Genomic DNA, 23242 nt, shown 5'->3' on the forward strand with positions numbered 1-23242 from the left:
GATACTATATCACAGCTAATCAGATACTAGTGTTGGTGTTGATTCTTTGCTTATTGATATATAAATAATTAATAATAATTATTCTTACTTAATTTCTTGGAATTTATTTATTATTTTATTTAATTAATTTAAATATATAAATTTTGTTTACAATTAAGAATATGTAAATTAAGTTTATAATTTATGATGTATAAATTATATTTATAATATATTATTTATTTATTTTTATTTGAATATTTCAAGGATATTATTAATAATAAATATTAATATATATTAATTAAATAATAATATATTAATTGCATTAGTAATATTAATTGTATTAACAATATTAAATTCTATTAATAATAAAATGTGATTCACATATTACTAAATAATTTTTGTATAATAATTTTCAATATTAATTTGTGAATAATAATAATAACATTTAATAATTAAATATTAATAGATATTAATAATAATATTTAATAATTAAATATTAATAATTTCAAATAATCATTTGTTGATTGTATTAGTTTATAATAATAATTGTTTCATTTAGATTATAAATAACGATCAAGGAGGGGACATGACATGAATCTTCAAGAATGCTTAGTCTTCAGTGTTTGCCTATGAGGAACCTGTCAGAATAGACTTTCCAAAAATAGAAAGTGTTTCAGAATGTCAATGTTAGGGCAAAACATGATGCGGGAGGACTTACTAGAACTAGAAACATACTAAATATAGAAATTACTAAAAATAGTAAGTTTGATTTTCGGTGAAATTAGACCACTTCGAGAGGCAGTGAAATCCCTAAAAAATAGGAACTTTCTAAAAATAGAAAGTTTCTTAGAATTCACTCAAATTTCACTGGGAGGTTCCTAAAAGGGTCATCATTCCAATGCAATGTTCAATTTTTGAAAACCCTAAAATCTAGGACTAAAGCAAAAAACCCTAAAACTAACAAAACGAGTCCTAGACTTGGCCAAATTTAGTCAAATGACTTGCAGGCTTGATCAAACTAACCCCCAAACACTTGTGAAGCAAAGAGATTACTGAGACTGCTGCAAAAAGACCCGACAAACAAAAGCCAAAAGAGCAAGAGGGCCTAAAAAGTAGGGGGTCCCCATTTTGAATGGGGTGATGTGTGATTAGGTCACAACAGGACTCACACTTCATCAAGAGATTCACGAAGATTAAGTCATCTAAGGATGAAAGGCTCTACATCGACCTTACAAGTCCAAGGCAAGGAATTTCAGAAGAGTTAATCATTCCAGAGTATGCTTCATCACATGATGCAATTGGAACGATGTAGAGTATCAAGAGATATTGCCTATGGGGAATCAAATCCGCAAGGCAAGTTGAGGTGGCATCCTAGTCATCAATCAATCAATCCAAGGGTTCCAAGTCAAACATGTCTAGGTGCAATGAACTAGACTCAACAAGCAACTCCTGTTTTCTCATTGGTTATCCAAAGTGTTGTAATTTTCTCATTGGCCAGAAAGAGTTTTTTTGCAATTAACCCTAATTAGGGTTTTATCTGTTAATATTGCCTGTTTATCTTGGATCAACTTGGGCCATTGCTTTGTAACTGGGTGCCTATATAAACCCTCCTCTCATTTGTAAAGGGAGAGATTTCTGAGAAATTGTTGTAAATTTGTAATAATACTTCTCAAGTGCCTAAGACATTCATTGTTCAATTGTTGGTGAATTTTGTCTGCTTTTGCAAGTTAGCATGGTTTCTTGGCTCTCCATAGAATAGATTTCATTTCCAAGTTGTTAGAATGAATGAAGGATTTGATAGAATTGCTCAATGTGAAATAATGTGTTCATATTTTTGATAATTGGATGATTTTTAGTTATCGTGCAAAGTTAGCCTGAACCAGTAAATGAAAACTTAACTTCTATTGCTATATTCGTTGTTCAAAATGTTGGTGAATATGGGTGATATGCAAATGTTTTGATTTCCTCGGAAGATTGAAACATTCTTGTGTAGTTGTTGAATTTGGTGAAGCAAGAATTGGTTTTAATTCCACTTTTGCGATTTCCATCTCCTGAATTCATTGGATTAGCGTAAGATTAGAAGTAACTTCCTAAACCCTCATCCTTTAGCCTTTTTCTTTGCAAGTCTAGAGAGAAGTAGGATTGAAAAGAACTTATTGCAAAATCATTTTCACAAGTGAGGAATCAACAAAATCTTTTGATCGATTCACTCCTTGAACAATTATGTAAGTCCCCCTTGAGATTACCAACATTTTCACAAGGAACCAATTGAGACTTTCTGCATTGAATCTAGAACCTTGGAGTCGTTTTTTGTGATCACACAGTCAATCTCTTTAGCACATTGAGGATTTTGATCAAGAGAGAATAGGATATCTCTGGGTATTTTATTCTGAGTTGCACATGCATAAAAAACACACCAACAACTCCCTCTACATTGATGATGTAACAAAGATAAAGAAGCTATGTCATCCCGAAGTCACATTTAGACTGCTTTGCATATAGAGACTCACTCTCTAAGATGCCTAATACCTCCTAAAGATGTTTCATATGCTCCTCCAAAGACTTACTGAAAATTAGGATGTCATCAAAAAATATCAAAACAAATTTCCTAATTGTTTCCTGAACACTTGATTCATACAACTCTAAAAGTAGCCGAAGCATTCGTCAAACCAAAGGGCATTACCAAAACTCGAAATGCCCAAAATGACACCTAAAGGAAGTCTTCTCAATATCCTCTTTCCGCATTCAAATCTAATGATACCCTAGCCTCAAATCAATCTTAGAAAAGTACCTAGCCCCATGCAATTCATCAATCAACTCAACTTTCCAGGGAATTAGATACCTGTTATTGATTGTCTTTTTATTCAAGGCCTTGTAATCAGTACACATTTGCATTGTTCCATCCTTCTTAATCAATACTATTGCTGATGCAAAAGGACTCTTGCTAGGTCTTATGTGTGCCATTTCTAGTAACTCCTTAATTGCCTTTTCTATTTTATTCATATGCCTCTTAGGATGCCAATAAGGAGTAGTGATTACTAGTTTGGCTCCCTCCTCTACCTCAATGACATGCTCTATTCCCCTCTAAAGATGAACTCCATGGGGGATACTCCCAAACACCTTGCTATGCTTAGATAGCAACTTTTGAACATCTGGATGATAACAACTCTTTTGTTGATCTGAAAATTCAAGAGCTATTGGCATGATGAGACACTACTACCCACTCTACTTGATCATGTCTAATAAACAACTCCATCCTCTTAAGTGATACCACTCTAGGCCCTTTATCTAAAAGTCCCCCGAGTATCACTTTCCTCCCTTTATGTTCAAATCACATTTCCAACTTTTGTAAGTTGAAAGAGAATTCTAAAAGTGACAAACATCCATGTCATACCAAGAATAACATCATTGTCCCCCATATCAACATCATAGAAATTATCTCAACTCATATGTCATGTCCCCTCCTTGATCGTTATATATATATCCTAAATGAGGCAAGTATTACTATTAATTAATATAATGATTATTTGAAATTTATTTATTTATTAAATAATTATTTAATTAATATATATTCCGATCTAGATTCCAACAAAATATTTGCTATTCTTTACTGAGAAATTTGTCAAACACTTGGAAATCTATTGAACAAGATAATAGTTCATTGTAGGCTCAGGTTGATATTGGTTTATGTTGAGTGGCATTGTTTCTCAAGATTCTATTGTACATAAGATTGCACATACATATAACAAGAAATGAAATTAAATCAGGCTGCTAATTCACATTACAGATTTATTGTAAGGTTGCCTTCATGGATTAGAGTTTCATTGACAATCATTCTTTGTAAAAGGGTAAGATACAGATTTAATAATCTGTGATGTCCCCACTTTGAAATATAATTTAATAATAAATGATGATAATAAAATTAAAATACAAAATAATAAACATACAAATTAAATATCAATACACTTATTTAGCACTGATTAATCATCCATTTATTTCTATCAACGATATATTAATAAATAATGAATAACCATTTATCTCAATAATAATAAATTATTAAATAAAACACTAATTTGCAACCAATATTAATTACTAGTAAATAATTATTAATAAACACATAATGGCAGACCAATGTCAGATTTGTCTGCCTTCGCAACATTTACTAATACATGTATAAAGGAGAGAAGGAAAGCTACGTAGCATAGTAGGAAAATGGGGTGTAATGCCTAAGGCTCATGAACGATCCATTAAAAACAACGAATAATCCAATCAATGTCATCCTCATCCAATAATGACGAGTAAGGATGCGATTAACATTTGGGAAGGGCCACGAACATGGAAGGATATTCTGAGTGAAGAGATGCACCGCTAAGAACCATTACCCATTGAAGGGGGATCATCGGGGATTTTATTATTCATCATTTGTGGATACGATCAGCCTGAGCAAATAGCCGATATAATCATATATAACAAAGTGATTAAGAGAGATGTATAACAGTAGTGATTTCTAATCAAACAGCTGTCAACTATCGTCCAGGAGATATTTATTGCCAGCGATAAAAAGTGGTGTTTTGGAGCCGCCCCTAGATTGGCAGCGATAAGTCAATATAAGGAGAGTTGCGTTTATGAGTTTATCGTCGGAAGAACTAACAGCGGCATGTAAACTTGACAACGTTAAAAGCTACAGCAATTAAGTTTTATAAAAGAAAGATTAATAAAGTATCAGGAGTGACCGAGAGGTGCAATTCATTGGGAGCAAATATAATCTGTTTGTATCAAAGGGTATTACTCTAGGGAAGAGTCACATCTGTCCAAACCAAAGAAGCAGATATAAAAACAGATCACTGAGTTAAGGAGGAATAATAAGGATGGTATGGAAGAGGAGGATCTAACGTACATACACCAGCCAATGTGTATATAAATTATAAAGAGAATAAATAATTCAAAGACAGATTTACAAGGGGATACATATGATGGGGAACCACCAATCAGAACACCAGAATAGTATTGACCTTGATGGTATGCGTGGGGATATACTTTTACTGTATGAAATAATGTTCCCATGCAGAGGTTAATATTAATGAAAATATTAACATAGAGTGCAATATATTTAATAAGGATATCAAGTCAGTGGCAGACCAGATCTGACATGCGTCAGATCTGTCTACCAATATCAGCCCCTAAACACATTAGTAATTAGGATTGTTTTATGTGGTGATAGTACAGTAATAATATAAAAGGATACTAGTAAATCCATAAATAATTGGTAATACTATTTAGGTGTATAGTAATAATATAAAAGGATACTAGTAATCCATAAATAATTGATAATACTATTTCGTTCATATATACACTCAAATCAGAATAAGAGTAATATAATGATGTGTAAAAATAGATATTGATAATAATAGATATTAATATAATAGTTAAGGTTACATAATACTTTAGAAATCACTTTGTAATATCACGCAATAATTTATAGAAATAATAATTAATAAATGCGTAAAGGATTTATATGAACCAGAATAAGATTGGTTATTTAATATGGTAAGTTAGCAAGTACTTGATAGACTAAAGAAAGATCAAATATCACAGAATTGACTTGTGTAAGATAGACTTGATTCTTAATTAAGTTAGTTTAAGTCATTAGTATTTTGAAAATAGATTGATTATGGTTAAATTAGACCAATTCCAATTAGGGGACATTACATCATAATCACCCGACTGTATACTCAAATGTGAAATCTTACAAGTATAATGAAGCTTATACCCGTTAGCTACCATCACCCTAAATCCATCATGCTCTCATCAATGAAATTACATGTAGCTCCTATGTCAATTAAAGCAACTACTCGCTGCCCCTATATTACACCTCTCACCTTAAAAGTGATTGCCTTTTGAGCACTACTAAGTTGTGCAATGATACTATCATCCTTGGGCTCTTCTTCTAATGTATTTTCCTCTTCACTACTCTCTGAATCAGATTGCTGATCTTATTTTTCTAATGCAGATTCCTCAACAGAAAAATACTCCAACTGCTTGCCCTTTGCTTTCATACTGCACTAATCTGATGGGTCCCAAAATTCTTTGCAATGGAAGAACAATTTCCTCCTTTTGAAGTCATTCAACTACTCACTATCCAACCTGTTTGAATCACTATGTGGCTGATATGAATCCCTTTGAAAAAAAATTTATCTTTGTCCTTATGAGAGAATCCCTTAGACTAAAATTTTCTTCTAGAAGTAGAAGCCTCCATGTCTCTAGCCTTTTCAATGGCTTTTTGTAGAGTAGGTGGATTGGAAGCCTTAATCCAACCTCTAAATGGATCTATCAACCCATCCATAAAAAGGACCATAAGTCTTCTCTTTGATATATCAATGACTAACACTACAAGTCTTTGAAAATCAACAATATATGTATCAATTGAACCCCACTGCTTTAGCTATGCCAATTCTTTGAAATGTGTCATGTCCCCTCCTAGATCGTTAAATATATACGGAGAGAAAGAGAGAGACCCTAAATGAAGAAATTATTATTATTAATTAATAATAATAATTACCAATGACTGATTATTTAAAATTCATTAATTAAATATTATTTATGAACATGATTTAAATATTAATATTAATTTCTTATTTATCAAATAATAATATAAATTTTACAATATTATATTATTGACAAAACATAATAAAGTAATTAGAAAACAAATATAATAATAAATAGAATTCAGAAAAACAACTATTCAATAAAAAAACAATAGAATAGCACTCATCCTAATCAATAAATAAAGTTGATTATTAAATCAAATATATATAAACTGCTGTTGTCAGAGATTGTTCCCTGAACATCAACATTTCGTGGAAAGCAAATATCGCATGAGTCGATCTTCTATCGACGTATGGGAAAGGATACAAATCAAATGATTAGACAGTAGTGATTAAGAAAGTGAGGAGTTGTTAAGACAACTATATCAAATTAACCGATGGTCAAGGAAGAATGTGATTGCTTAAGGAGAAACATCATAATGAAGAGACATATCTCTAGTGGGGCAACCTTACCATCGTATATATGGAGGGTGTGTATCTCTTTAGAAAGGGCACGGGGAAATGGGTATTTTCTTCTTTATAATCCGGTTCGGTTTGCTGTAAGGAGGAGATTGCCATGAAGGCACATGGAAGCTGCATAAAAGATAAAGGCAGAAATCAGTAAAGGCAACCAGACCTTGCATATATTTATTGTCATATCTGGAACAGCAGTCCATCATTGTGTGCAAGCAATTAGGAACTGCAGATTGGAAACTGCTACGGTGGGTATAGATAGGTAAGGGATGTCACCAATGTATAAGTAAATGAATATAGTTAATAAATATTTTAATATATATATTAATGAATATTAATAATAAATATTTTAATATATATTAATGAATATTTTAATATATATATTAATGAATATTTTAATATATATATTAATGAATATTTTAATACGTATATTAATGAATGTTAATAATGAATATTTTAATACGTATATTAATGAATACTAATAATGAATATTTTAATACATATGTTGATGAATATAAGTAATGAACATTTTATTACATATGTTAATGAATGGTTCTTAGATGTTAATAAATACATCTCAATGAATAGTTAGGAATATACGTTAATAAATAAATATGAATTTTGGATAATAGATATTTTGCTGAATATATGTTAGGAAATACATGTTAAATTAGGAATATGTAAATGTGGATTATGGAATGGAAAATAGTAATAAAATGCAAAAAATGTATTATAAATATGATTACATGATGGAGGCTATAGGGGGGAAACTCCCTTAGTCTAAAGGAGGGATTATGATAACCCCTAGGGCAGTATATATACTGAACATCTATATGCATATGTATGGCTTGGTTGAGCTTGGAATCAAGATGGATTCCAAGAAGGGCTTGGAACCAAGATGGGTTCCAAGAAGGCAAGCTTCACGGCCGCCTGAGGACATACTTTCGTATGGCATTCATATCCTTTTTATTAGATAAAAATTATGATTATGTTAATTAAGTATTTTAAAGTTAGATTGTAATTCAGATCAGTTATATATTTATATGTCTGTGGTATTCTAACAAATTTGTTTTGCAGGAACTTGATCTCTAACTAGTAGGGACATTACAAAATCTAGCTCTGGATCCTTCTTATCAAATCTTTCAATCAACGTCTCTATAAAATCTGCATAAGAAGCAATCCTATCATGTCCCACAGTGATCATCCCATGATGCCACCACTCATGTGCAATGCCATCAAGATATATCGTTGCATACTTAATGGCCTCTTCTTTTGTGATAGGATTGAGCTAGAAATAAGTGTCTACCTTATGAACCCAAGATGTAATGTCCCCTACTCCTTAGCACGTGCACTTGTGTCGAGGTTGGCCTATTTTGACCCTTGTAGGCCAAGGAGTTGTTTAGGGGGTCGACATGGCGGTGATTGGTGACTTCACATCTCTTTATTATTTGATATTTTGATGTTATAAGGAGATAACACGTATCAGGAGACGTGTGAATTTTATTTAATTAATAAATTAAAGGTACATTAAAATAACATGTTTAATCAAATAATATAAAGTGTACCTAACCTTATCTTCTAGAAGGTGATTGTGACATATTATGTAATGAATAAATAGAAGAGGGGAAACACATGTTGAGCATCAGCTGTTTATGTTATCTCTTGAAGAGTTGTGGAGACGCAGGTTGTCCGCAGAAGATCTTGGGGAACGATACCTCCCTATTGGTCAGCATAACTGAGGAGGTGAAAGACCCTCTGAAGGATTTCTAAGAGAGTGAGGAGCACTCAGCTTCTCATATAGAGCTAATTAGAAGATTCGCAGTTTGGAGATTGCTTCAGAAATTATTGTGCCACGATTTGTCATAGAGGCATGTTAGACTCAAGTCATCACTATTTGTCAGCAGCATCATTGTCTATAGATGAGGGCGATATCATTAGGGAGACTCAGAAGTGAAATCGAAGTGTATTGCAGACATATCAGAAATTGTGCAGACTTCTCCAAACCCTCGATTTGGCTAATTACTCATTATTGATGCATTAAATCACAAGTTGGAAGACAGCGATGTCACTTAGGGAGCAAGGCGATTTCATTGAGGCTATTTGAATGAACTTTGGTGACAATAGAACCTCAAATCAGTGGTCTGAACAGACGGACCTGTGCATAGAAAGAACCCATCGATTTGGGTGATATCACTTTGCATAAGCCTTTGAACCTGCAAATCAGTAAGGCGCTATCATGTAGCATTGTGACCGATCAGTTTGGGCGCATTCTGGAGTTTTATACTGCCATCTACATCAACATCTCAGTCCTCCACTTGCAGCAGCAGGGACGCCATAGAAGGAGGTTCAATCTTGCATATTGGAGGCACTTGATAGAGGATATTGCTTGTTTCTTCATCGCTTCACCAAGGTGATTTATACCAGGTTCTTTGGCCTTACAATTTCATTATATTTTCAGTAGTTTGTATGTATTGTTGGCTGCCATATATCTTCAGACAAATCAGTACTTAAGTGTCAGGTGTTTGGGCATTTATTGATTGGATGTAATGGGCATATTTCCCAAATGAAGGAGTGATAAGGTCTCTTGTCATCTAGACATTGTCTTATGATGTATGCCAACTGTTTGTCCTAATTACAATCTTCTTTTATCTTTATTTCTGCATACTAATCCATTGTCATTAGTATCATAGTTGCATTATCACCCTAGACCATTGTTCTATGATTTGCAAGCCATTTTATTTATAAACACAAGGTCTTAATGTTAAGCCAAATCTGAAGTTTAATATTAGTCATAAGCAAAGTGTTTGTCATAATTCCTTCAAAGGGCTAGAAGTCTGAAATTCTTCATCAGAATTGGCAAGGGACATTACACAAGATCTAGATAGAGTCTTCCCTAAACCATCATAATAAGGGTGGGTCAATTTTCTCACCTTCCATATATCATAGTTCTATGTCCTGTCACTAGTGTGGGGTTTATGCTTCATTCTAACATCAATGTTGTCCCTCAATGATATAGCAGCTTGGAACTCAAGACCTCCACTCTCCAAATCATGCCTGAATTGATCCTGCAAATCTGTTACCAGAGGCTCACTGAAACCTGGTGCTAGTGACGTAGGTGGAAAAGTAGGCATAAGTGGCCTCAAATTGATGGTTGTCTGATTTAGAAATCCACCATGTACCGAGTTCTCTCCTTGGCCATTATTGCCCCCGTTGTTGACTCCATAGTTACCTCCATTATTATTGCAACAATATTTATCGCCATTTGTCAAGTCATCATTTTTGTTTATAGTTCCAAACGTTTATTTTGTTGTTGTGCTCTTTGTTCATAGCTTGTTGTCCTCTCACCAAGGTATCCAACAAATCCAAAAACCTCTCTTCTCTTGGATCTCTTACATTTCTGTCACCCATATTTTTTGTATTTTATCTATCTAAAGCCATTTGTTCTTTTGCAACTAAATTTGAAGCAAACTTGTTTTGGCAATAATATAGTGCAAAAGGTGTTCACAGACCAGACATATCACTCCTCTGTCATGCTGTACCCTCCAAGATGACAGGATACACGACTCTGATACCACTGTAATATGCAGCCCTCTTTTGCCTGTCTTTTTAGTTTTCTGGAATGTGCTTTGAGTTTATGAGTATTTTTGCAATGTTTTCGAGATGCCAAATAAAATGCAGATATTAAAGTAATATGAAGCAAATGAACAACTCAAAATTAAAGAAATTCAGAAATATAAGAGGTTGAAAATTCCAGAATTAATTTCTGATTTAATTTTACAAAAACTGTCAAATGTAAGAGCAATCCAAATCATAAAATGATATTAAGTATCTAAATTCAACATAACCATTTGCTGATTGCTGAAATAAAGGTTTGCAACAGCAATAACCAGCATATACAATGTCCAGAAAACCCTAGGTACTTAACCAAATGACTCCAAAATGGTACGTTTGGGTGTTGAACTGATTATCAGAGAATAATGAACACTAAGAATGCAGATTAAAATCCTCAAGCCCAATCTTCGACCTTAGAACCCTCAGGTCTCAGCTCTAGGAATGGTATGGCTGGCATAAGGAGGTACAACTAGTAATAAACAATAACAAAACCCTTCAAATCACCTCCCACATCATCCTCTACAAATCAGATATTCAATAAACTCTGCAAATTTGAAACGAAGATCTCCTCCAATGTACATAGTTGTGACCTCTGAATGAAATCACCAAGTTATTCTCCGGGTTATGTCTCTCAATAATGTGAAGAATGTTCCTCACAAATCAAAGAAGAGAAATCTCTCCCAAAAGAAGTGACAATATAATATATCAAACTCATCATGAATGAAATTGAACTCCCAAATGCCTTTTATAGACTCCCCAAGAGGTTTGAACATTTTCTCCAGGCACACTTTATTTAATAAAATTCATCTCCAAAGTCTCATTAAATATAAAGAGCCCATATATTTAAAATAAGTTATTTTTCACTTTATAGCTAGCCCCCTTATAGTACTTAATTAAATAAATTAAAATAACGATGAAGGTAAATCTTTAGTTTAACTCTATTAATTAATAATTTATCATTATTTTATTTAAAACATCGGACTATATAAAATGATGAGATAGTCATCAAAATTGAACCCACTGACAATACTAAAAATAGTAACAATCGGTGCTCAAAACTAACTTACTAAAACTAGTATGGGAAGACTAACTCAAACTCACTCCAAAAGAGGGCCTTTGTCATGTCCCCTCCTTGATTGTTATTTATAATCTAAATGAAACAATTATTATTATAAACTAATACAATCAACAAATGATTATTTGAAATTATTAATATTTAATTATTAAATATTATTATTAATATCTATTAATATTTAATTATTAAATATTATTATTATTATCCACAAATTAATATTGAAAATTACCATACAAAAATTATTTAGTAATATGTGAATCACATTTTAATAGAATTTAATATTGTTAATACAATTAATATTACTAATGCAATTAATATATTATTATTTAATTAATATATATTAATATTTATTATTAATAATATCCTTGAAATATTCAAATAAAAAAAAATAAATAAATAATATATTATAAATATAATTTATACATCATAAATTATAAACTTAATTTACATATTCTTAATTGTAAATTTAATTGAGTAAAGTCCCAATAGGGGACATTACAGAGTAGTTCTATAAGGCAGCGATATTAATACGAACATTACAGAAGGAGCTTATCCTAAGAACATCGATTAAGAGCATGACACATGAACGTGGCATACAATTAAGAGATAATAAGTAAGTCTACGTGCATTACAAACCCGTAACTAATCACAGATTAGCTAGTGATAAGATGCAATTTAAATAGATACTAGGTGGATATCCACGCTGGCAATAGGGTAATCTTCTCTCCATCTCTCCATGTAAGTCTTCGATGGGGAAACCACACCGATATTAGAACCCTTGAGATCCAAACTTCATCTTATTCCCAAGCATTGTCCAGTAAAGCTGCTAATGAAATAATTAGAGTTATCAGTGTTTAAGGAAATAACGCTTGACACCAATAGATAATGGCAACCACTCTCATTGCTAAAGCACCGATGATGATATTAAATGATAATTAAGACAGACAGCGATTGTTTTATTCAAACCGATTTGATTATGAAGACACAACTATTGGTATGATTAACCGATTGTCAAGGAGAGGTGTGATATTCGTAAGGGGAGGTATAAGACGTGTCTCTTAAGGAAACCCCTTTGTGATGTAAATATATATTTGCAATCTTTTCATCCACAAAAGGGGAAGAAAGAGGAGAACGAAGTCTGCTCTCAACCCACACATCAAATTATTAAAAGAGACAGAAAAATCGAAAGAGAGAAAGAGGAAGTCTGATAAATATCGAAGGAGATAAAATACAGGCTGCAGGTCAAACTGCCTAACCTACCAAGTCTGGTATGTATGCTGCCAACACTGTTAATATTGTTCAATGTAATACAGTAAATAGGGATGTCACAAATGTATATGTAAATGAATATAGTTAATAAATATTTTAATATATGTATTAATGAATATTTTAATACATATATTAATGAATATTAATAATAAATATTTTAATACATATATTAATGAATATTTTAATACGTATGTTTAATATATGAAGTCTGATGATGTTTTTTTATGCAATTGTAATATTAGTATAAACTACAACAGTCATCCTTAATTTCATATGCAGTGGCAGACCAGATCTGACACATGTCAGATCTGTCTGCCATTACCAGCCACCAAACACACTACTAACAAGTAATGTTTTAAGTAGCAGCAGTAGTAATTTATATAATAGGTGGTGATATTACTAAATTTACTTATTTATTTATGTATACATATACTCAAATCAAAGTAAGGGATGATATAACGATCATAAATATAGATATTGATAATAATAATAAATGCTAATATAATACCTCTAGAAATTAGTAATAATTTATATAAATAGTAATAAGTAAATATGTAATGATTTATAAATAAATCAAAATACGATTAACTATTTTGTATTGGAACATAACAAGTACTTGATTGACTAAAGAAAGAAAGAACATTCCAGATATAATTCATGTTAAGGAAGTCTTGACTCTTAATCAAGTTAGTTTAAGTCATAAGTATTTTGAAAATAGATTAATTATGGTTAAAATTGATCAAAAACCTAGTAGGGGACATTACAAATGGTATCAGAGCAATGATCTTGCCATCCTAAAGGGTAAGATTGAATCAACGAATTATTCTAGTCAATGAACAGAGGCAAGTACCCTGACCGATAAGCAACGAAGGTTCTATCTTGTAAGATGAATTTAAAATATATTATTATCAGCCAAATAGATATTGAATGGGTATGACTTCAGAGTAATTCAAATTAAAATAGTGGAATTGTCTCATTGATAACAGTATAATCTTAAAGAAATTTAGACTTCACATTCACCACTAGTGTGGGAGAGAGACAAAACAATGAGGTCAGCAGAAACTAGGCCTCTGTCAGGTAGCCCACCCACTGCAGTTGACAAAGGGCTTCTAGCAGGAGGGCCAAGGGGGTATGTACCGTCCTTGGGCCTGATAAGCCAGGAACTAGGCCTCTGTCAGGTAGCCCACCCACTGCAGTTGACAAAGGGCTTCTAGCAGGAGGGCCAAGGGGGTATGTACCGTCCTTGGGCCTGATAAGCCAGGAACTAGGCCTCTGTCAGGTAGCCCACCCACTGCAGTTGACAAATGGCTTCTAGCAGGAGGGCCAAGGGGGTATGTACCGTCCTTGGACCTGATAAGCGCCACAGGCGTCTCGTTGTGTCTAAATCTCTTCTCTCTCATTAATGGCAAATAGGGAGTTAAGCATAGTCCATTTAATACCTGAGGAAAGTATCCAAACATTGTGCTATCTATCCTCTTTGTCGATATGGCTAATCAGACTCATTACATTTATTCCAATTGAAATTCTTAATAATATAAGTTACTACCAAGATAATGAATAAAACAATTGCATATCCAAACCCAGTGAGATAAAAGAGGAATTAGGCAACAGGGATAGCAGGAACTAGGCCTCTGTCAGGTAGCCCACCCACTGCAGTTGACAAAGGGCTTCTGGCAGGAGGGCCAAGGGGGTGTGTACCGTCCTTGGGCCTGATAAGCGCTACGGGCATCCTAAGGTAGCTTATCCCTTTTATCCCACTAGGAATTAAATATGGAATTGACTTATTGATAACAAATGAACTCAAATGAATTTTGACTAATTATACCCGAGATGAATTAATCTATCATTAAAATTTATTGTTTACATGTTTTCTTTAGATTGCGGAGTTGGGGACATCACAAACTAGATTGGATGTTTATTTTTTGCATCAAGCAAGTGTTGATTTGTATTTCTACTCATAACAAGAAAGAAATTTCACAATGTGTGTATTCATGTGTATACTCTGTGTTTGCATATATGTATGCTTTGTGTTCTCCATGTGTATGCTCTGTGCCTTCCACGTGTATGCTTCATGTTTCCCATGTATATGCTTTGTGTTGTTTAAACTCATGTTGGAAGATGACTTAGTTGAGGAAATTAAAATAAACATTTGCTTGAGGACAAGCAAATTTGGGAAGGGCGGACTGTCATGTCCCCTCCTTGATTGTTATTTATAATCTAAATGAAACAATTATTATTATAAACTAATACAATCAACAAATGATTATTTGAAATTATTAATATTTAATTATTAAATATTATTATTAATATCTATTAATATTTAATTATTAAATATTATTATTATTATCCACAAATTAATATTGAAAATTACCATACAAAAATTATTTAGTAATATGTGAATCACATTTTAATAGAATTTAATATTGTTAATACAATTAATATTACTAATGCAATTAATATATTATTATTTAATTAATATATATTAATATTTATTATTAATAATATCCTTGAAATATTCAAATAAAAAAAAATAAATAAATAATATATTATAAATATAATTTATACATCATAAATTATAAACTTAATTTACATATTCTTAATTGTAAATTTAATTGAGTAAAGTCCCAATAGGGGACATTACAGAGTAGTTCTATAAGGCAGCGATATTAATACGAACATTACAGAAGGAGCTTATCCTAAGAACATCGATTAAGAGCATGACACATGAACGTGGCATACAATTAAGAGATAATAAGTAAGTCTACGTGCATTACAAACCCGTAACTAATCACAGATTAGCTAGTGATAAGATGCAATTTAAATAGATACTAGGTGGATATCCACGCTGGCAATAGGGTAATCTTCTCTCCATCTCTCCATGTAAGTCTTCGATGGGGAAACCACACCGATATTAGAACCCTTGAGATCCAAACTTCATCTTATTCCCAAGCATTGTCCAGTAAAGCTGCTAATGAAATAATTAGAGTTATCAGTGTTTAAGGAAATAACGCTTGACACCAATAGATAATGGCAACCACTCTCATTGCTAAAGCACCGATGATGATATTAAATGATAATTAAGACAGACAGCGATTGTTTTATTCAAACCGATTTGATTATGAAGACACAACTATTGGTATGATTAACCGATTGTCAAGGAGAGGTGTGATATTCGTAAGGGGAGGTATAAGACGTGTCTCTTAAGGAAACCCCTTTGTGATGTAAATATATATTTGCAATCTTTTCATCCACAAAAGGGGAAGAAAGAGGAGAACGAAGTCTGCTCTCAACCCACACATCAAATTATTAAAAGAGACAGAAAAATCGAAAGAGAGAAAGAGGAAGTCTGATAAATATCGAAGGAGATAAAATACAGGCTGCAGGTCAAACTGCCTAACCTACCAAGTCTGGTATGTATGCTGCCAACACTGTTAATATTGTTCAATGTAATACAGTAAATAGGGATGTCACAAATGTATATGTAAATGAATATAGTTAATAAATATTTTAATATATGTATTAATGAATATTTTAATACATATATTAATGAATATTAATAATAAATATTTTAATACATATATTAATGAATATTTTAATACGTATGTTTAATATATGAAGTCTGATGATGTTTTTTTATGCAATTGTAATATTAGTATAAACTACAACAGTCATCCTTAATTTCATATGCAGTGGCAGACCAGATCTGACACATGTCAGATCTGTCTGCCATTACCAGCCACCAAACACACTACTAACAAGTAATGTTTTAAGTAGCAGCAGTAGTAATTTATATAATAGGTGGTGATATTACTAAATTTACTTATTTATTTATGTATACATATACTCAAATCAAAGTAAGGGATGATATAACGATCATAAATATAGATATTGATAATAATAATAAATGCTAATATAATACCTCTAGAAATTAGTAATAATTTATATAAATAGTAATAAGTAAATATGTAATGATTTATAAATAAATCAAAATACGATTAACTATTTTGTATTGTAACATAACAAGTACTTGATTGACTAAAGAAAGAAAGAACATTCCAGATATAATTCATGTTAAGGAAGTCTTGACTCTTAATCAAGTTAGTTTAAGTCATAAGTATTTTGAAAATAGATTAATTATGGTTAAAATTGATCAAAAACCTAGTAGGGGACATTACAGCCTTATGCTCATAACAATAGTGGAAGCTCAATTGACCATCAAATGCTATCGAACTATTGGATTAAATTGTCTCCTAGGTTCCCTAACCCTAACTCATTAGCCTACGGGAACCAACTAGATAGGCTAAAGGTCGACCAACTCAACTAGTTAGGAAGGGGACATTATAGCACAAGGCAATAAAAAAGTGGAGTCTTCACTTATAACTTACAATCATTTTTTAGAAGTTACAATTGTTGCTTGCTTTCAAATTTTTGAATATCTTCTTTGCAGATTCTTAGTGGGGAAGATTGGGGTGGAAACGCCCCAAATCTTCAAAAGCTAGCCTTCTGCATTTTGTCTTAATCTTGGAATGCTTCTAAATGTGAGTGCAATTGGTTTATTTGAGGCCATTCACATGAAAATTGTAACAAGCTAACACAAAAGCACCTCAATGACTTCATATTTGTGCAATGCAACCTTAGCCTTCACACAAGAAAGTGAAGGACACAACTACTCCAGCAAATTGACTTGAATGAGAACGATCCATATAGTGATAGGACTGCACAAGATAAGAAAGCCCCATGTCTGCAAAATACAAGATTGCTGATTTTGAGAGGGAAGCAAAGAGGGGTGCAGCAAAACTGGGAACTGTAGGATTAAATGATATCATGGGAGATGATGATATGGAGCCAAATGAGGAGCCACAGCCTTCTAATCTAAGGTTAATGCCACAACATTCTAGTACGAGGGTGGACTTGTAGCCAACTATGAGAAATAGGAACCATATTATCAACTAGAATGTATAGAAGAAAGAAGGAATTGTAAATTGTCATAACTTGCATCGATATGAAATTTTTTAAGATGATTTTCAATTTATCAACTATAGTGTTTGCATTATGATGTGATATTGTACTCTGTGTATTCAAATGTAATAGAGAACACTTCTCCAACGTTGTTTAGACTTATTTGATATGTTGTGTAACAGTATTTTGCATAATTATTTTTTAAGTCGTCAAGTCACCACTTCCAATCATATTTGAGTTTACCAATTTTTGCTGAGTTGCACGTTTTTGAACTATGGTCTCGACTATAAATCTCAGCCATCAATATTAAATCCATAGAGAAACTAAACAACTACCCCATCCTCTTTGACATGTACAAACAATAATAGATAAAATCAAACCTCTTCATAATGCCTTCAAGTGTTTCATTATAATCATGTGCAAAAATTGTCTAATTATGTCACTAACTGATTGGCAATTTTGAACCACGATAAGCAATAACTACTGCAAGTGATCAGTTCTAGGGCCTCATGCTATGCTTCACACTACTCAAACTAGCTGCAAAAGTATGTCCTATTTGGATGGAATTCATAGTATCTCCTATTGTCAATATGAAATCAACCATACGTGTTCACCTCTTCCATAACGAAACGTATCTAGGAAAAAAGACTAATTTGCTTTTCGAGAAAATCTTTGCAGGAGCTTGCAAGCATCCATGCCAAATTCGGGAGCTGCAATCAATGCTTGGCAATGGGTGTTGATAAAGTATAATATATACCTTATAGTTTTGTATGGTCATTTGTAGTTTGTAAAATGATACCAAAACGTGTTTTCCTGGCAACCATTTTGCTCGTATTGGTATATTTCCATTAATCAAATATGAGGATGCAGTGAATCCAGATAACAGAAATGGCCTTATTTTTGTGCCATATATATAACTATATAGCATATGAAAAAATACATGAGTGTCTAGGATGGTCCACCTCGACTTTCTTTAGATCTGATTGTTGGGTGTGCATTGCATCCCAGAGTGAAAGCTTTATCATGTCAGGTGTGCAAAGTAGAACCTGAAAAAGTCAACATTACAGCTTCAGTTAAATGTCAAAAATAGAAATTGATTGTATTGTGAATGACACAAATTGAATGTCATGATGACTTGGAGCTTGATTCCTCTTCTTTTAGTTCCAGTAATAAAATTTCAAACTACAAGAAAGGAAATTACCAGATGTTCTCAAATATCTTTCAAACAATAAATCACTACCCCATCTGGTGTTTCATTAAACATTTTGTACTAGGATTTTCATATTCTTAAGGCTACAAGGGGCAACTACGTAGCATGCATTGTACGAATCCAAACAATTAATTTAATTGCATTAGCAGCATCCTAGTAATGAAACAGCTCATGTTATAAGGCTCATAATTTACCCTCTGTTGCAGAAAGCTAACAACTGTCAAAATAGCTAAAACATTCTAGCAATGCTGATTTTTTAATATATCAACTCTTCCCCAAATGAAGCGTCAAACTAAATCCCCACACATTAAGTGGAGGCAAATGCAAATTGGAAATATTAGCATAACACATGTCAACACATTTTTATGTTATATGTATAAGCTAAGCCTTAATAAACATTAAATTCAAAAGAAATGTCTGTTTTCAACTACCAGTAAAGAACAGAGGATCATCATACTTTATCTTATACATCAATTAGAAGCAATAATACCAATTTATGTACCCATATATAACTTCCAATCATATTCTATCAGATATTAATTTGAATCAGCAAGATTCAAAACACAAACTAGATAATTCAGTGCACTACAATTTCAAGGAACAAGAATCCTCTCAAATAAGATAATAGAAATAAATAAGGAGAGAAAAAATGTTAAGGCATGATAGCTACCTATATTAAGTCAAACTGGCTTTGTTGTAGATGCCAAGTTTATATATGGAAACAAAGCAACGGATTTGAGGATCCCCATCAAAGTTTATATCTATAGTGGGACTCCAAAAATGAGAAAACATGGATTTTTTCTCATTGGAGATTCTTTTGATCGTGTAGTACTGATTAAGCTTACAGAATAGTTGGGTTGATTGGCAACCTCTGATATCATGCATCTCTGTTAGTTGCAGAAGTTCTGCATTAAGAATTTTTTGTTCTTAACAAGAGGCATCAGATCGATGCATATTTATTATTTATTTTGGTTAGAAAACAATTAGTCTTAGAGCTTTTTTTTTTTGGAAACAGGCTCAATTTTCCAGCTGCAATATCTATCAAGGGAAGTTCAGACATAGAGAAGTCAAAGAATACCTTATTGAATGGTCAGATATAACCTACAAAGAAACAAATCATGAAGATGTTGGAAAACATGTTGATGACAATAGATCATCAACTATGGATATTCTGTCACACATGCAACCGAAATTCTAGATATTTAGGATCAATGAGGACAAAGCATACTTAAAAGAAGTAAGTAATCATCCTATTCTGGAGTCTTTCTATTTTGAAGAACACATTGAAATGGTGGACGAGCCAATGGCTGAAGTAAATGAATCCAATGGTGTTTATGTTTTGGGCCCATTTTCAGATGGAAATATCCAGTTGAATTTTAGGATACCCGTCTTTACCATTTCTATACAGAGTGCCCAATTCGGGGTTAGGTTTATTCCTTAATTAATCCACTGCAAGGTGATATTTCATTTACTACAAACTCTAATAAGCGTATATGGCACAATGCTAATGTATTCTAGCTGGTTCCAGAAGTGTATAATGCAAAGTGGCTTTTTGGATTCAACATTTCATTTGAAGAATTTTTACAAAACATTATTGTTGAATCTCTTCTCACGGCGATTGCAAGCTGGCAGATGAGTTTGTAGATGCTTTTTGTTCACTGGTCATTATGTCACACCCGCAGCTATAGCTCTCAACCAGTCAATGGCTTTGCATGAACATTTTCCAAAATTCCTTGAGGCAGGGTCTCCCTGCCATGTACATTTGTAAATAAGTATGAGTTTGTTTCCCAGTTTTGGCTTGCTCATTTTTGCTTTGTGCCCACCCTCCCTTCCACCCCTCTGCAAAGCAATGCCCTATCTTCTTTCTGTAACTCTGCAATCCAATGAATTTTAAGTACTGGCCTATACTTGAAAGTCTGGGTTCCTTGCTATGTCTTTTACAATCCTTGTCCCTAGTCAGAGCCAATTGTTTGAATACTTTCAATACGCCCAAATTTGAACTTTTCTAGCTCATCCTCCCAAATACACTCCAAGGCATTCAATTTGAACTTTTCTAGCTCAGTCCTTCACATGGCAGTAAGGGCAATTTTAGGATCAGGTTGATTTAGCAGATTGAAGGCATCAAATGGCAGGGTATTGCTCGCTTCTTCACACGTCAAGATAGGCGATTAATTCCAAGTTCCATTTGCTTTATCATTTCATTGCAATTTCAGACTGACTGTTTAGGTTAGTTGCACATATTTGTCCTCAGAAAGTCTGAAAGGTAGTCTTAATAACAGTCCATGAATATGATCTTATTGCTGCCAATGTAATGCCCTTTAGAAGGCCAAATGAAATAAATGAAAAAGGGAGTTTTGATCTGCATCTACATTCATGTTTATCTGAGGGTGTATGACAATTGTTCGTCATAATGTCAGTTGCTGTTAGTTATGATTCTTGGGTCTAATTTCATATATATCATCAATAGATAGTTGCTTTTGCATCCCTAGTTAACTAGCAATCAAGACGAATCAATTAGAAGTTGATTATTCATAAGATATTCTTGTGTGATGACCACTACAAACTGAAAACTCTGTCAGCATAACACACAGTTTGGACAGCAAAATATTCCTTGTTTTCTATCATCATAGGATTGGGGATATTTCATAATCGAAGCTAAGTGTCCAGAGACAAGACTCTATCTACATTATCCTCTGTTTGATCTTCATGCTATTATAAGACACTCTGTGATTGAAGTACTCAGGTTTCGGAATGGCATCTTGAACCGGAACAAGAACTTCCACCTTTGATAGTATGTGTCCTTGGCCAACGAATTTCAACCATATCACATGCTTGGGGTAGTACTATTTCTTCAGGAGGGGAATTCTTCTCTTTGTTATGTTCTTTCCCAATGCTTGATTCATTTTGTCACTGGATGACTTCACAAGGATTATTGACCCTTGGGTTGCCCCATGAATTACTGTTGTATCTCTTCTTTTTTTCATTGATGAAGAACCCATAACACCTTATTCAAGATGAAATTGTTATAAAACAATGCCCATGCCTTGATTTGTTGGTTTGATAGATCGTGTGTGCAAACAACACTAACAAGGGAAAGGATAAATTGATGCAAAAATGGGCTCACAAGTGAATTTCGGGTTTTGAGGACTGCATTACATGTGTGGAAAAACAAGAGCATTGACTTACAATTATGGAGAACGAACATGCAACTTCACATGTGTAATGGGAAAATACAAGTTTGCACTTGTAATTGGATCTTAGGGACTCATTTTTAAGTGTTTTTGAGTGCATTTTGGACCAATTTCGGATCTTGGGAGGTGGAATGCGAGTGCAATATAGGGAAAAACTTTTACATTTCCACTTGTAATCGGGTTTTGAAGACCCGATTGCAAGTATACAAGCTTGCATATTTGGGACGTGCAAAATGGGGAAGAAATGTTGAAACTTACACATGCAATCAGGTCTTGGAGACCCAATTGCAAGTAAAAGAGCTTGCATATAAACTTGCAGCAGGAACCTTAAGATCCAATTACACATAAAAGAGGCCTTATATTGGTGATGATTGGAAAGGATAAGCTTGCAATAGGGTCTCGGAAACCCGATTGCAAGTAAAAGAAACTTTGCAAGGATGGCACAAACTTGCAGTCGGGCCTTGAAACCCCCATTACAAGTGAAGAGCAATGATAAACTCATGAAGTCATCGTAATAACATGCTTGCAATTGGGTTTTAAGACCCCCCTATTGCAAGTGAAATGCAACTTGCATTAGAAAGGTAAACTTACACACTTGTAGTGTTGGACTTAAAACCCATTTTGACTTTAACAAGAACGCTCGACCAAAGGGACTTTAGTTGCAGTCGGGTCTTAAAGATCGGATTGCAAGTGTTATAATACAACTTGTAATGATGCTCTAGAGACCCAACTTTGCAAGTAACTTGACAATTTAAAACAATAAACTAGCTTGTAATCGGGTCTCAAAAGCCCGATTACAAGTAAGTGCATTTACTTGTAATGTCATCCAAAAGTTGCTATCACTTGTAGTGAGGTCAAAAAGTTCCTCCTTGCAGTCACTTTACTTGCA

At 33.2% G+C, this 23242-nt stretch overlaps 1 protein-coding gene across 2 annotated transcripts in view; it reads right to left on the reverse strand.

Moving 5' to 3' along the window:
• The window catches only part of LOC131073144 (uncharacterized), a 307122-nt gene that overhangs the window by 72541 nt on the left and 211339 nt on the right, over positions 1-23242 (reverse strand). For both annotated transcript variants that reach the window (XM_058009527.2, XM_058009528.2), the window contains exon 5: positions 18915-18998. In XM_058009527.2, coding sequence (XP_057865510.2) covers positions 18915-18998 — 84 coding nt within the window. The remainder of the gene's footprint in view (positions 1-18914; positions 18999-23242) is intronic.

This window comes from Cryptomeria japonica, chromosome 1 (assembly GCF_030272615.1).
Source record: "Cryptomeria japonica chromosome 1, Sugi_1.0, whole genome shotgun sequence".
NCBI lineage: Eukaryota > Viridiplantae > Streptophyta > Pinopsida > Cupressales > Cupressaceae > Cryptomeria > Cryptomeria japonica.